The sequence below is a fragment of the Oscarella lobularis genome, chromosome 3 (genome assembly GCF_947507565.1).
Source record: "Oscarella lobularis chromosome 3, ooOscLobu1.1, whole genome shotgun sequence".
Taxonomy (NCBI): Eukaryota; Metazoa; Porifera; class Homoscleromorpha; order Homosclerophorida; family Oscarellidae; genus Oscarella; species Oscarella lobularis.
In genome coordinates, this window is record NC_089177.1 from 3,000,198 (window position 1) to 3,012,716 (window position 12,519).

Here is a 12,519-nt window from a genome sequence, read left to right on the forward strand (position 1 = left end):
TCCGGGCTGCGGTGGTCGCTACAGTATATTAACTAGTAAACCAACCAATTTCTCTCTTACAAAGAAAAGGAAAACAAATTTTTTTGGTAGGGCCACAGAAATTTTGGTAGGGCCTGGCCCGACCTGGCCCACCCTTAGCGACGCCACTGGTCACGAGGCCCATTATCAGCTCGCAGTTGGGTTTGCGTGCTGCAAGCGAAGCTCGCAGCACGACAAACCCAACGTGCTCCTTTACTGCGTTCCCTTGATAAACGTTACTAAGTAAGATCATTGTTATGTGCCCGTTATGTTTAATAGTATTTATTCTTGGCGGCAAGCATAGATATATCAGCATATTGTTATATCTATGCTCTAAACTATTAAACACAATCCGGGGTTACTATCTACTGTGACGTCACGTTTTCGGTAGCATTTTCTTCAAAATACGGGAGATTATGACATCACAATGAATGTGATGTCATAAAGGCACCTTTGTGTGTGATTGGCCTAAGAGCGATTGTGACGTGAGCGTTACCGACAGACAGACAGACAGACAGACAGACAGACAGCCCAGACAGACAGGACCACTCTTTCCGATTTTGGCCGATCACGTTTGGGAGGGGAATTAATTGATTAGGGAAGCGATTAAGCAAGACTACAGTAGCACGCATGCGTAAGGCGAACAAAATGTCGGAGCAGTAAGTCCCCCGGCTTGCACCGATATCGCTGTCGTATAGAAATACCACTGCGACGAAAGACGCCTCTGGACCGGCGGCGATGGATTCGTCCGCCGCTAGCGCTGCTAGCGACAAAGGTCGACTCTCCAAAGCCTTCCAGATTTTGACTAGCTAAATATTTGATAGATTCTACTGCGGACCTGCTTATTAAGATGATGCGTCATCAGCGGAATTTCATGTTTCGTTACAAGAAGTTTGGGAAGCATACCCATATTGCTGGTGACCGTTTCTCACGAATTGACAACTCTATCCTGGGCTCAAGCTTTACAAATTACGTCGTTCCCTCCTTTGGCATCCCAGATACCCTCTTCAGCCGCGGCCTCTTTTCCGGCTTTGACGACGAGAAGGAATATCCGAAAGCAAGGAGGCGTCTGTCCGAGTTTGCTAGTAAATACAAGGAGAAAGGCATCGTCATCCCCGAAATTAAAGGTGAATTCGACGTTCATCGTTTTTTGGCGAAGGAAGTCATCTACCCATTGACGGGCTGCTGTTGGCTTTCAAAGCATGATCACGGGCAGACAAAGACAAAACACCCGGAAAAGTACGGCAACGTTAAGCTGTGCCACACCGGATTGGGAGACGAAATGACCTGGCACGGGTCGTTGGATATGATATCAAAAGTCACAGTTGAAGATGATGAAGAGGATGATAATGAAGATGGTGATCAAGATGATGGTTCTAATATGACGCCAGTGGCTGTAGCTTCACCGTCACCGTCCGACTTACCGAACAACAGCTTTTCTAGTAGTGAAGATGACTTGGAGTCAGCAGTAGCATCAGAAGTGAAGTTGCCAAACGAGGGTATGTACAAATTACAGCTTTGGTTTTAATAACTGCAACCTAATTTTGTATTTAGATCTCTCGATTCATATGCCTCAGGTTAGTGCCCAGGTTGTAGTCTGGTCATTTGTTCGGCATCACCGGCATCCGGACGAGAATCCGCTTGTTCCAGCGATAATAATCAACATGCGCTCATTTCGTGTCGTTATGTATGACTGTTTGCATGACGTTTTTCTGGAACTCACTGATGATGTCCCGTTTTTGGACAAGACGGGTAAATTCAACTTGACGTCCATCGCTTATCTGTGGGTGATATTGCACCATTCAATGTTTTTGGCTCAACTCGAACTTACCGACGGAACGGCTGGAGAAGGCAAGAGTGGATTTTTGGATTTGGCAGAAAGTCTGGAATGGAAGCAACATTACATCGCACTTAAGCACTATCACAAGACCTTTACCGTCTGTAGGGAGAAATCGCCAACCCATGTACCGATTGGGCTCCCCGCGGACTTCCTCCCAACGAAAAACCCACGAAAGAGAAAAAGGTCAAGTAAACCAATACGCAGACTGGCAAAAAGTGAAACCGATTTGATTTGCAACTCTACTACACGAAGGTGAAGTTCTGAATGTCTGTTCTTTTGGATGGCAAACGTAGATCTAGCACTACAAGTTCAATCGTTGCGAGTAAATGAAAAAGTTTGTGATGTATGTGATGTATGTAGCATAATAGATTTTCTATAGTGGCACCTGATAGATGGTGCATTCGTCACCGTGGCAACGTTTTCTAACAAGAATGGGGCATCTCGCGACTCGGGCCGAATGGTCCGCGATGACGACAAGCGGCGTCAAACTCGAGTTCAGCTAGCGCAACGAAAGTCTCACGCCTGCCGTTTCTTTACAGTTCATCATGTTTATCACTTGGCACCCAGTTCCTTTTGAAATAGTCCATAACCTGGCGTTGTTGAATTTCAAATTGTGGTAGAATCATTGCTCTTTGGTACCGTGTTTCTGACGGCTTCGTCTAGTGTCGTCGGCTCCCAATGAATCAAACGTTCCGCCTTTTTCGTATCAATGGGCCCACATCGAACAGATGGATATAAGTAACTTCTCACTGTGTCATCAGAGAATACAATATTGTCAGAAGACAAGTCAATTTCCCTTCCCATCATCATCAGCAATTCTTTCAGTGTGGGTCTCTATTCCTCTCCTCAGTGACTTGAAGAATCAAATCAGCAACATCAGGCGCATAAACGAAGCTCAGACGTTGATTGGCCAAGTAGGACGTCATGTAAATCGGCCTACCAATCTTCCCGTGCGTCTCCAACCAAAGCAGGTACGCCCACCACCGATTCCCCGCGGTCCAATCACGTCGGGAAGACGCAGAACGACGTAGGGAAAGCCGCCGTTCCTTCGCTGCTCGACAAGCAGCTCCTCGCAGCCCAACTTTTGGTGCCCGTAATCATCTAGCTCCCTCATACGTCGCCGTTCAGTCGGCGACGAAGGACGCACGGCATCTTCCTCGCGTCGAAATCGTCCCGCCCCCTCGTCGTCATCGAACGACGGCACCGTGACGTCATAGACCGAATCGGTTCCGATGTAAACATACAGTTAGCACTTCGATGACGTCAGCCATGTTGTTGATTCGATACGAGCTGAAGTCGACGACGACGTCGTAGGCGTCGTCGTGCGACGATTGCAAACGGTTCGCAGCGACGAATTCGGTTGCGATCGCACGTCAGAATGCGATTTGCGCGCGGAGCAATTCGCGTCGCCGAGTCCCAATACCAATTGCCTCGATTCAATAGCGTAATCTCGACGTCGTCGTCGTCGCCAGTCGCCGATTCGACGAGCCGATGAACGTACTCGGAACCGAGCATGCCATTGCCACCGAGAACGAGAATTCGGCGTCGAGCACTAGTCGCTCCTATCAGGGAAAAGTAAACTAACGTAAACTCCACTTTTAGAAACATCATCTATTCGCGCACGTGACGGTTACGCACGCGCGATCACAATTGCACTCAACCTTAGCATAAAAAGGTCTTTATCGCCTTACCCCGAGTGCGACGACGTTTCGCAGAGTCTATTCATGAGTTATCCCGGCTATCCACCCGCCGGCAATCCCGGCTATCCGCCACCGTCCAATTCGGCATATCCTCCTCCTCCGGGAGGCTACAATCAACCAGGCCCAGGCGGCCCAGGCTACCAATCAGGCCCAGGCTATCCACCAAACCCTGGCTATCCTCCGGCACCTGCCGCCTATCCGTCCCAACCCGCTTTTCCGTCAAGCGAACCGCAACTCGGATTCGGAAGCGGACCGTCAGCATTTCCACCGCCGCAACCAACCGGCTACCCAGCGCCGACGGGACCATCGTTCGCGACAACGGCTCGCGCAGTCGGAGCGTTCATGTCATCGGGGGGCGGAGCTCCGTACCCCGGAAGTGATACAACGCCGTACCCGTCATCGGCTCCGGCACCGGCACCATATCCGTCAGGACCGTCTCAACCGGCCCCCTACGGCGGCGGGAGCGGCTATCCGGCTCCTTATTCGTCGGGAGCGCCGCCACCTGCGCCGGCACCTGCGCCCGTTGCTCCGCCACCCAATCCCGGATATGCGCCGTCGGGGTATCCAAGCACTCACTCGGCGCCTGCTCCTCCCGCTAGTTATCCTTCACCGCAGAGAACAGATCATTCTAGTCGGGTATAGCGATCGCGGTGCTCCTTCTTGTTTTTTTTTTCGATGCGTTCACTGATCAGGCCTCGCCAAGTCTTACCTCAAGAGTGGGATCGATGAGCTTGGAACCGGTAGGGATGACGACTGCGCAGCGATTGCGCGTCTTATTTCAGAATTGTAATAGGCAACGCAAGGCACGTTGAAACCCGTTTCGCCGTTTCATCCAGAGCGAGACTGTGAAGTGTTAAGAAAGGCAATGAAAGGATTTGGTAAAAATTCTTCCTTGTGCTTAAAAGAACCTACTCTACTGGAAATTTCTTTAGGCACTGACGAGAAAGCTATCATAAGTGTTCTTGGCCATCGAACGGCAGCACAACGCCAGGAAATCAAGCTCCAATTCAAGACTATGTTTGGCAAGGCAAGAAGACGACGATGACTCTCACAGCAAGCGCACGTAACGATTTCCTTTTGAAGGATCTGATCAAAGAGCTAAAGAGCGAGCTGAGCGGAAAATTTGAAGACCTCGTGCTTGCTCTGATGATGTCTCCTCGCGAATACGACGCTTATGAACTTCGCCGAGCAATGAAGGTAGCGGCAACACGAGAAACCGTATTTATGCTCTATAAGAGAACTTCTGTGTGTGTCTTCAAGGGTGCCGGTACTGACGAAGCTGTTCTCATAGAGATACTTTGCACGCGAACGAACGCCGAAATAAAGGCCATAAGGGAACGGTTCAAGAAGGGTGTGGGCGTTTTTTTTGGAAACGACGAATGGAAAGTTGAAAAGCGTTTGCTTTAGATCACGGTCGAGATCTTGAAAGGGATGTCCATTCAGAAACGTCGGGTCACTTTCGCCGGCTTTTGGTTTCCATGTTGCAGGTATTCATTTCAAAAAAAGGTTCAATGCGCAAGAAGCTATATTTGTCGTGATAGGGAAACCGTGACGAAACGAATAGAGTAGATAGAGCTAAAGCTTCCCAGGAAGCAAGAGTAAGGAGTATATAGCGAATTGGTTTTGAATTTGGGATTGCAAGTTTTCTGTACTTAGGATCTCTATCAGGCTGGAGAAGCTCGTCTTGGAACGGATGAATCAAAGTCATCTTATTATCTCCTACTAGTCACAGTTGGTTTATTAAATTTCTAGGTTTAATCAGATTTTGGCATCGCGGAGTTTTCTTCAGTTGAGGGCGACGTTTGAGGAATATGCTAAGGTTTGTCTATTCGAGTGGTCTAAGCCAGCAAACGATCTTTGTCTATAAGATCTGCAAATATGATATTGAAAAGTCAATAACCAGGGAAATGTCTGGAGATCTGAAGAGTGGAATGCTTGCAATTGGTACGGTTATGGTCAAAGTCCTCAGTGTCATAAGACCCCAGTCCCAACCACTACAATCTGTCATCCCATTTTATGTGGGACTGCTGTAGTTTGACACTTGCTTTGTTTATAGTGAAATGCGTCAGAGACAAGTCTGGATATTTTGCTGAGAAAATTTACAAGTCGATGAAGGGCTTGGGCACGGACGATCACACGCTCATTCGTTGCATTGTGACTCGCTGCGAAGTCGACATGGTTCAAATCAAGCAGCACTTTGTTCACAACTACAGGGAGCCACTTGGCAAATGGATTGAGGTAATAAACACGTGCACGCCTGCTTACCTTGTGTATCTGCATCTCATTAGGGCGACACGAGCGGCAATTACAAGAAGCTGTTTCTTGCACTCATCGGCGAAAGTCCCTAGACAAAGTGACGCTTTTGACTGTCTCTTTTCTCTCTTTCAACTCTCTCTCGTTTTCGTTATCACTTAGCAATTTTAAGCACGTGACTAATAACGTCATTTCCTTCCATGCAGTCCCTGCCTTCTTAGGTTCCTAAACGCTCGAGAGGACAGGAAAATCTTCCCGAACATCTTTCCCTGTCATTCCCGTCGACCGGATATAAAATGCGACGAACGTATCGCGAGAACTCAAGCGAATAGAAGCAATTCATCTCAAAATCGTTCGGGAGGTGGAGCACGAAAACTGAAAAATGTCTGTCGAAGTGGCGCGCGTCTACGAGAACGGTGAGAATCGCGCTTCCGCCCCACTGCACACGCACTCGCCCCGCCGAGTCGCGCACTATAGACGCGAAAAAACCGTCCTACTTCCTCTAAATCTTCCGAACGCCGACTCCTAACGCTCGCAACGCACGTAACGATGAGCCGGAGACGCAGGTTTGCGTCGTTGCGCGTGCGAAGAACCTCACCTCCAAGCACGGGCTCCGTCGCCTCGCCGCGTCGCCAATCGGATCAACGCCCCTCCCCCGGTAACGCGACGGTGCCCTTTCTCCCGCTAGAACACTATACCGACGATGATCGCTACGCGGACGACGGCGAGGACGTGATGGACAGTCGATTTGGGTCAGAAATCTCGCGCTTTTTTTTTTCGACGCGTGCGATTTTTCTTTCGTTTTCTCCCCCCGCGCCCCCAAAACAGCGAGAAATTGAAACGGCTGCCGATCGATCAAACGCATCGCGAAGCATCGTCGCGTTTCGAATCGAGCTCGCGCGTGAATCGCGTCGGGGATTCGACGGTGGAGGGCGTAAGCAAAGGCGTACGAGTCAAAGTCAACAAGTAAGGAACCAGTGAGGAGGCGCGCGCCTGCATGTTTTCGGAAACGTCGCTGCGTGTAGAATCTTCGACGGTTATGGATCGACAAAGTTTCCGCGAATCGAAGAGTGCGCTCACTTTCACTACGATCAAGTCAACTTGGGGGAGGATTTCTCGGTGAAGTCGTCGTTTCGATGACAGCGCGCTTACGTATTCTCGAATCTCATTTCTCTTTAGGCCGACATCGTCGATGCCGACTTGGTCGAAGAAAAGAAGTCTGTCTATGCGGTGTTTTCTGTGAGATCGGAACTGTAGTAGTTTTCGAGCGCGACATCTGTTGCGGTTTTTCCCAGGTGAAAGTGATCGCTGGCGGGTCGAGCTGGCGAGTGAAGCGGTCCTACGAGGATTTTCAAGGACTCGATAGGCAGTTACATAGGTAACGGAGTCTTGCTTTTGTCTGTAAAATTCCTCCAAAAACTGTAGCCTCCCCACGTTCTCACTTGACATCGCTTTTTATTTTCTAGATGCGTTTTTGATCGAAGGTTCACCTGCTTGCCCCCTCTGAAGTCAGAGACAGATGCAAGTCAACGCGTTCACGGCTACATCGAAGTATGGATGCCTGTGTATTAGGATTCTGTAATTAGCGCTGACGTCTGTTTTGCGGTCGGTAGGAAAAACGCAGTCAGTTGTCGCAGTACTTGACTCAGCTCTTCTCCTTGTCTTGTCGCATGATCAGTTGCGGTCCTATACTGAACTGGTTTGAGGTAACTGTATTCACTTTATTCCAGCAAAAGGTACTAAAATTCTCTTTTGTTTTTTTCAGATTGACTGTAAGGGTCGACAACTGCAGCCCACGTCAAAAAGTGGCATTAACATTCCGGCAGTTGCAGCCGCCAGGGTGATCAAGTCTTACAAAGCTCAGGAATCTGACGAAGTTTCGCTCGTTCTCAATGAAATCGTTTCTATTATTGACATGCCGCCCGAGTCAGAGACTCAGTGGTGGCGAGGAAAGGCCGGTTTCAAGGTATTATAGACCTTTTGTCCCACTGTATCTTTTGTATCTTCTATTCCGCTGTCTAGGTCGGATTTTTTCCCAGTTACTGTGTTGAAGTCATTCACACGTCGTCGTCGTCGCGCCGGCGAGAGAATGCTATTGGATCGCTCAAGTCCGCAGGATCCGTTGATCGGACGAGTAAGGTGTCCAGCACGGGCGTCAAGCCAGGTTAGATGAATACGCAACAGCTAGGAGACTACGGAAATTCTCAATTCTTTTAGTGCTGGCAAAACGCGGAAAGATGCTGTCGCGTTTGCGCAGCGTGCTCAAGATGAGACCGTCGAAAGAGGAACTGCAGCAGTCCGGAATATTGAAGTCAGTCGACGAGGGCACACAACCTCGAGCCCACTTGTAATAGCTGCTTATACAGATCACGAATCTTTGGCGCAGATCTCAGCGAGCATCTTCAAGACGCGGGTCTCAATGGTAAATTTTTCCCGAGCATTTTGCGAGCGTGCAGTAAAACTTGCCTTTTTCTAGTGCCTGCTGTTGTGAGAATTTGTACGACACTGCTTGAACGCAAAGGTCTTGTAGAAGGCGTTTATCGTCTGCCAGGAATTTCTTCAAACATCAACAGACTCAGGCAGGCCATTTGTCGCACACTTGTCCTTGCTTCTTTTACAGGTGTTGTTCTTTTTCTTTTTAGGCAAGACTTTGACGCTAATAAAATTCCCAATGTGGAAGCGCCGCAGTACCTGAGTGACATCCATAGTATCGGCTCTCTTTGCAAGATGTACTTCAGGTAGATAGAAGCTAGCCCCCACGTTTACGACGCTTCTAAAAAGTTGCTCTCTGCAGGGAGTTACCAAATCCTTTGCTAACCTACCAGCTCTACAGTTCTCTAGAGGTTTTTTTGCGCAAATAGGTAGATTGACTTTATAATTGTGGGTGACTAGGAGGCTTGCCAAATTGAAGGGGACTCGAAACGGCGGGAGGCCATAGCTCAGATTCTTGGTCGGCTGCCTCCAAAACATTTCAGGTGAGAAGGGCAGCTGACAAAGGTCGCTGTTCGACCTACGATTGCTTTCTCGTAGCACTATGGAACATTTGATAAAACACTTAGCACTGATGGCATCACACAGCGACGAGACGAAGATGACGTCGAAAAATCTTGCAATTGTTTGGGCGCCGAATCTAATGAAGTAAGTAGCCAGCCCTCTTTGTCAGTTGTACCAAATGCGCACTTGGTTTCTTTTTTCCAGGCCGAGAGACACGGGCGGTTCCGTTCTGGGACTCTTCAATATCGCCTCCCCGTCAGTCGTCGTAAAGTCGCTCATCGATCACGTTGACTGGTACTTCGGCGAAGCGGGAATGGAAGTCATGCGAAAGGGATCGGTCTCTTTTGCTAAGTCCCAGTCACAGCGAAAATCCCAGACGGTGGATCCGCACCGCCATTCCATCTCCGCTCGCGCGAGACCGCGTCCCGACGCCGAGTGGCGAAGTAAGACGACTGACGACCTTGCAACGGGCAAGCAGCGACGAAAGCCACCTTTGGCCTCATCGTACGGCGGAAAATCGCTTCGATCTCTATTCAGTCGAAAAGGCGGCAAATCGTACGACGTTTCAAAGCGACCCGTCATCAGCGGTCCGGTCAATTTCGTCGGCGCTATTCCGGCGGCGGCCGTCGACGCGAAAGAAATTCGGAAAGACGGCGACATGAAGTCGCAAACGCTTCCTCCGCCGTCGTCGTCCGCGACGGGGACGGACAGCGTTGATCTCGGTCGAGTAGGTCGTAGGCATACGCGTTTAGCGGCTGCTTTTTCGGCCGCATTTTCTCGCGGCAGCATCGTCGAACGGGGTTTTCCGCACGAAGTGTCGCTGGACGATACGGCGGGAATGTATCGGACGTTGGACGGAAGAGGATCGCTCGGGAGTGATAGCGAGAGCGGCTCTTCCTTGACGTCGCCGGGTATAACAATGATCGATTCGCCAGAAACGGCGCGTGCTGAATCGATGGTCGAGTTGGGGCAGTTGGTTGAAGAGCGTGGCGAGGACGTGACGTCCCCGGTGATGTCGACCGATATTGATAGCTATATGGCGGCTAATTACCGTAGTTACGAGACTGTCGACAAGGAAGAGAATGGGGACGAGGACTCTGTTGAATTTAGCGAGCTTTAGTTTTTAGCACATGTATTTAATTGCTTGAAGATGAAATTGACTTGCTTATGTATTCTTTTTATGTGGGTTTGCGCTATAAAAACTAAAAGACTAAAAATTTTAGCTGAAACACAATGCCTTTCTTTCGTAGCCTATAGATATATATGTATCCATAGCCTAATCAAACCACCGCGCATGATCTCCTTGAAGAAAAAAATGGCCGTTCCGGGAAGAGCAACTGGGCTGTACGGCGCCGATCCAGTACGTACGATACGCGCGATGGCTCCTATCTATCATTTTGACGTACGCGCAGAGATCGCGTCTCGCCTCCATGCATCACCATCACCCCTACGCGGCGGCGAATCCTCAATCTTCGAGCGTCGCCGCGGCTGCAGCAGCAGCGGCCGCCGACCCAAGACGATTATCGTCAGCAATGAGAGGCCGAAGGAATCGCATGTGAGTCGTTTTGGACTAAGCGCGGCGGCATTGACCCAATAGACGTGCGCTGACTTTTCTCTAGGGTTCGAGTTTCGGCCGTCGCGCCGCCTCCCGTTCAGCCGCGAGTCACGAGTAGAGATTTATCTCATCGGGTTAGATCTATATACGGATCGCGCGTCGGTGGTTTTGTGGCTATTTCCTTACTGTTGTTTCAGATTCGCGAGCTCGTTCCCGAATCGCAGATGTACGTCGATTTGTTGACGTTCGAAAAGAAGCTTGATTACAATATCATGAGAAAACGTTTGGACATTCAAGAGGCTCTAAAAAGACCAGTCAAAGTAGACGGAGAAAGAGAGTCGGTTTGGGTGAGAATTTTTTTGTTTTTCGATAGAGGAGATGCAAGCTAAGAATATTTATCACCCATCAATTCTATTTGGGCCACGTCGGTGTTGAGGTACATATAGAGGAGATAGATAGAAGTATCATGAGACTAATTCATTTGCTTTTAGTCTATTGAACCCTCGTGGGAACTGAAAGTAGAAGGCCGCATATTGGATGACGTGTGTGCATAAAGAAAATGCTATAGTTTATTAAAAAAGTTTTGTTGTTGGATTTAGTCAAAATCGGCTGCTCGACCAGGAGAAGGGACTGCGGCAGCGTTGACGGGACCGGCAGCGGCAGAAACCAAGCCGACTCCATCGCGCAAATTTTCTTCTTTCTTCAAAAATGTCGTGATCGAAGTAGATAAGGACATGTACGGTCCGGATAACCATTTGGTGGAGGTGGGAAAGAAGGATTTCTTGTCTTGTAACTGACCTCTCGTTGCGCAGTGGCATCGTACCTCTCAGATTGACGAGACGGACGGGTTTCAGCTGCGTCGAAAAGGAGATAAATCGGTTAAATGTACAATCTTTCTCATGCTTGACAACCAAGTAGCGCTTTGCAATAATAGTATTTGCGCTTGGTTTGATTTTTTTTTCTTTTTCAGCCTCCACAATACAAACTGGATGTTAGGTTGGCACGTCTTCTTGGCATTCACACGCAGACGAGACCGGTTATTATAAATGCGTTGTGGACTTACATCAAGGTGATTTCTCCTCAGAGCAGCGATAGGAACCCCAATCACAATACACTGCTATTTAGACCCACAAACTTCAGGATCCTAATGAGAGAGACTATATTAATTGTGACGCTTGTCTCAGTCAGGTATTGGATAGGAAGCAGTTTAGCTTTTTTGGTTGACTAGCTGGGGGCGTAGATTTTTGAAGTACCTCGTATGAAATTTTCAGAGATACCCCAACGCCTTCAAGGCCTCCTTATGGCGTCAGATCCAATAGTTATTACTCACTTGATAAGGTAGGTCTAGGAAAACGAGGGGAATTGAGCATGTCCGCTAATGCTGGGATTTAGTAATGATGCTGTTGACCGTCCGAAAACGTCCTGCTATGATCTGGAAATTGATGTGGTAAGCAGAAAGACGGAATAGCCAGAATCTTATCTAACAACGCCTTTTTTAGGATGATACGCTGAAGCAGCAGATGAATGCTTTTCTATTGTCCACCGCTAGTCAGCAGGAAATAGCCTCATTGGAAGCAAAAGTAATTTGGAGATGTATACAGCTTTTCTTGGTTTGAGTCTTTCGTCAGATTCAGGAAACAATTCAAACTATCAACTCTCTTAAAACAAAAAGAGAATTCTTCAAGAAATTTTCTGATGATCCACACGTGAGTACCTAAGGCGGTTTTCCTCCAACCTCTACTTTTCCGTTTTAGGATTTTATTCAACGATGGCTTATGTCTCAGAATAAAGACATCAAGGTCATTTGTTTTGCTCATTTGATCGATGTGTTTTTCTACCTTTTTTGCATATTGTTGTAGTCTTCTCGAGACATTTCTGTTCCCAGGGATGAAGAGCGAAGGGCCGGATTTTATGACAAGCCGTGGACTCGTGAAGCAGTCTATCGATACTTTTATGGAAAGGTTAGTTGATCACCCTGCAAGCAACGACTATAGCGTTATAAGTGTCTGTGCTGTAACAGGTTGAACAGATGAGAGCTGAACTAGCACAAGCATTGAACAACTCGTGAACCGTTGACTACATTTATTACCACGAAAGCATGAAACCATTGACTACATTTATTATTGCCAGTCTGTGTTGCAAAATAAATAAATAAATAA

General features: G+C 48.3%; 4 protein-coding genes and 1 pseudogene across 6 annotated transcripts; 4 read left to right on the plus strand and 1 right to left on the minus strand.

Annotated features, from left to right (window-relative positions):
• Positions 1-197: 197 nt before the first annotated feature.
• Positions 198-2,501, plus strand: LOC136185322 (uncharacterized). 2 transcript variants are annotated; one of them, XM_065972429.1, is made up of 5 exons: positions 283-677; positions 717-793; positions 843-1,517; positions 1,573-2,180; positions 2,238-2,501. In XM_065972429.1, exons 1-4 carry the CDS (start codon positions 649-651, stop codon positions 2,112-2,114), a joined length of 1,323 nt encoding a protein of 440 aa, XP_065828501.1. In that variant the 5' UTR covers positions 283-648; the 3' UTR covers positions 2,115-2,180; positions 2,238-2,501. The 2 variants fall into 2 exon arrangements, with proteins under 2 accessions (XP_065828502.1, XP_065828501.1); XM_065972430.1 differs by lacking the exon at positions 283-677 and adding an exon at positions 198-261 and having other exon boundaries at positions 1,573-2,239.
• Positions 2,207-4,096, minus strand: LOC136185324 (uncharacterized; annotated as a pseudogene).
• Positions 3,482-6,002, plus strand: LOC136185321 (annexin A4-like). Its single transcript, XM_065972428.1, has 13 exons — positions 3,482-4,194; positions 4,251-4,298; positions 4,352-4,436; positions 4,491-4,585; positions 4,642-4,755; positions 4,819-4,909; positions 4,966-5,045; positions 5,100-5,156; positions 5,215-5,261; positions 5,311-5,377; positions 5,427-5,502; positions 5,615-5,796; positions 5,847-6,002. The coding sequence occupies exons 1-13, from the start codon at positions 3,583-3,585 to the stop codon at positions 5,904-5,906; spliced, it is 1,614 nt and encodes a 537-aa protein (XP_065828500.1). The 5' UTR covers positions 3,482-3,582; the 3' UTR covers positions 5,907-6,002.
• A 39-nt stretch (positions 6,003-6,041) lies between these two features.
• LOC136185319 (rho GTPase-activating protein 33-like) lies at positions 6,042-10,027 on the plus strand. 2 transcript variants are annotated; one of them, XM_065972427.1, is made up of 18 exons: positions 6,042-6,227; positions 6,500-6,563; positions 6,640-6,777; positions 6,837-6,930; positions 6,991-7,050; positions 7,107-7,189; positions 7,278-7,362; positions 7,425-7,517; positions 7,577-7,777; positions 7,834-7,975; positions 8,029-8,122; positions 8,178-8,233; positions 8,288-8,390; positions 8,454-8,549; positions 8,606-8,654; positions 8,704-8,786; positions 8,842-8,949; positions 9,010-10,027. In XM_065972427.1, the coding sequence occupies exons 1-18, from the start codon at positions 6,194-6,196 to the stop codon at positions 9,923-9,925; spliced, it is 2,499 nt and encodes an 832-aa protein (XP_065828499.1). In that variant the 5' UTR covers positions 6,042-6,193; the 3' UTR covers positions 9,926-10,027. The 2 variants fall into 2 exon arrangements, with proteins under 2 accessions (XP_065828499.1, XP_065828498.1); XM_065972426.1 differs by lacking the exon at positions 6,042-6,227 and having other exon boundaries at positions 6,234-6,563.
• A 75-nt stretch (positions 10,028-10,102) lies between these two features.
• LOC136185325 (SWI/SNF-related matrix-associated actin-dependent regulator of chromatin subfamily D member 1-like) lies at positions 10,103-12,517 on the plus strand. The gene is made up of 17 exons (XM_065972433.1): positions 10,103-10,165; positions 10,218-10,360; positions 10,425-10,494; positions 10,558-10,680; positions 10,734-10,796; positions 10,852-10,902; positions 10,960-11,124; positions 11,173-11,274; positions 11,331-11,429; positions 11,486-11,548; positions 11,601-11,698; positions 11,753-11,807; positions 11,860-11,940; positions 11,989-12,066; positions 12,115-12,159; positions 12,220-12,321; positions 12,381-12,517. The coding sequence occupies exons 1-17, from the start codon at positions 10,121-10,123 to the stop codon at positions 12,426-12,428; spliced, it is 1,431 nt and encodes a 476-aa protein (XP_065828505.1). The 5' UTR covers positions 10,103-10,120; the 3' UTR covers positions 12,429-12,517.
• Positions 12,518-12,519: the final 2 nt, after the last annotated feature.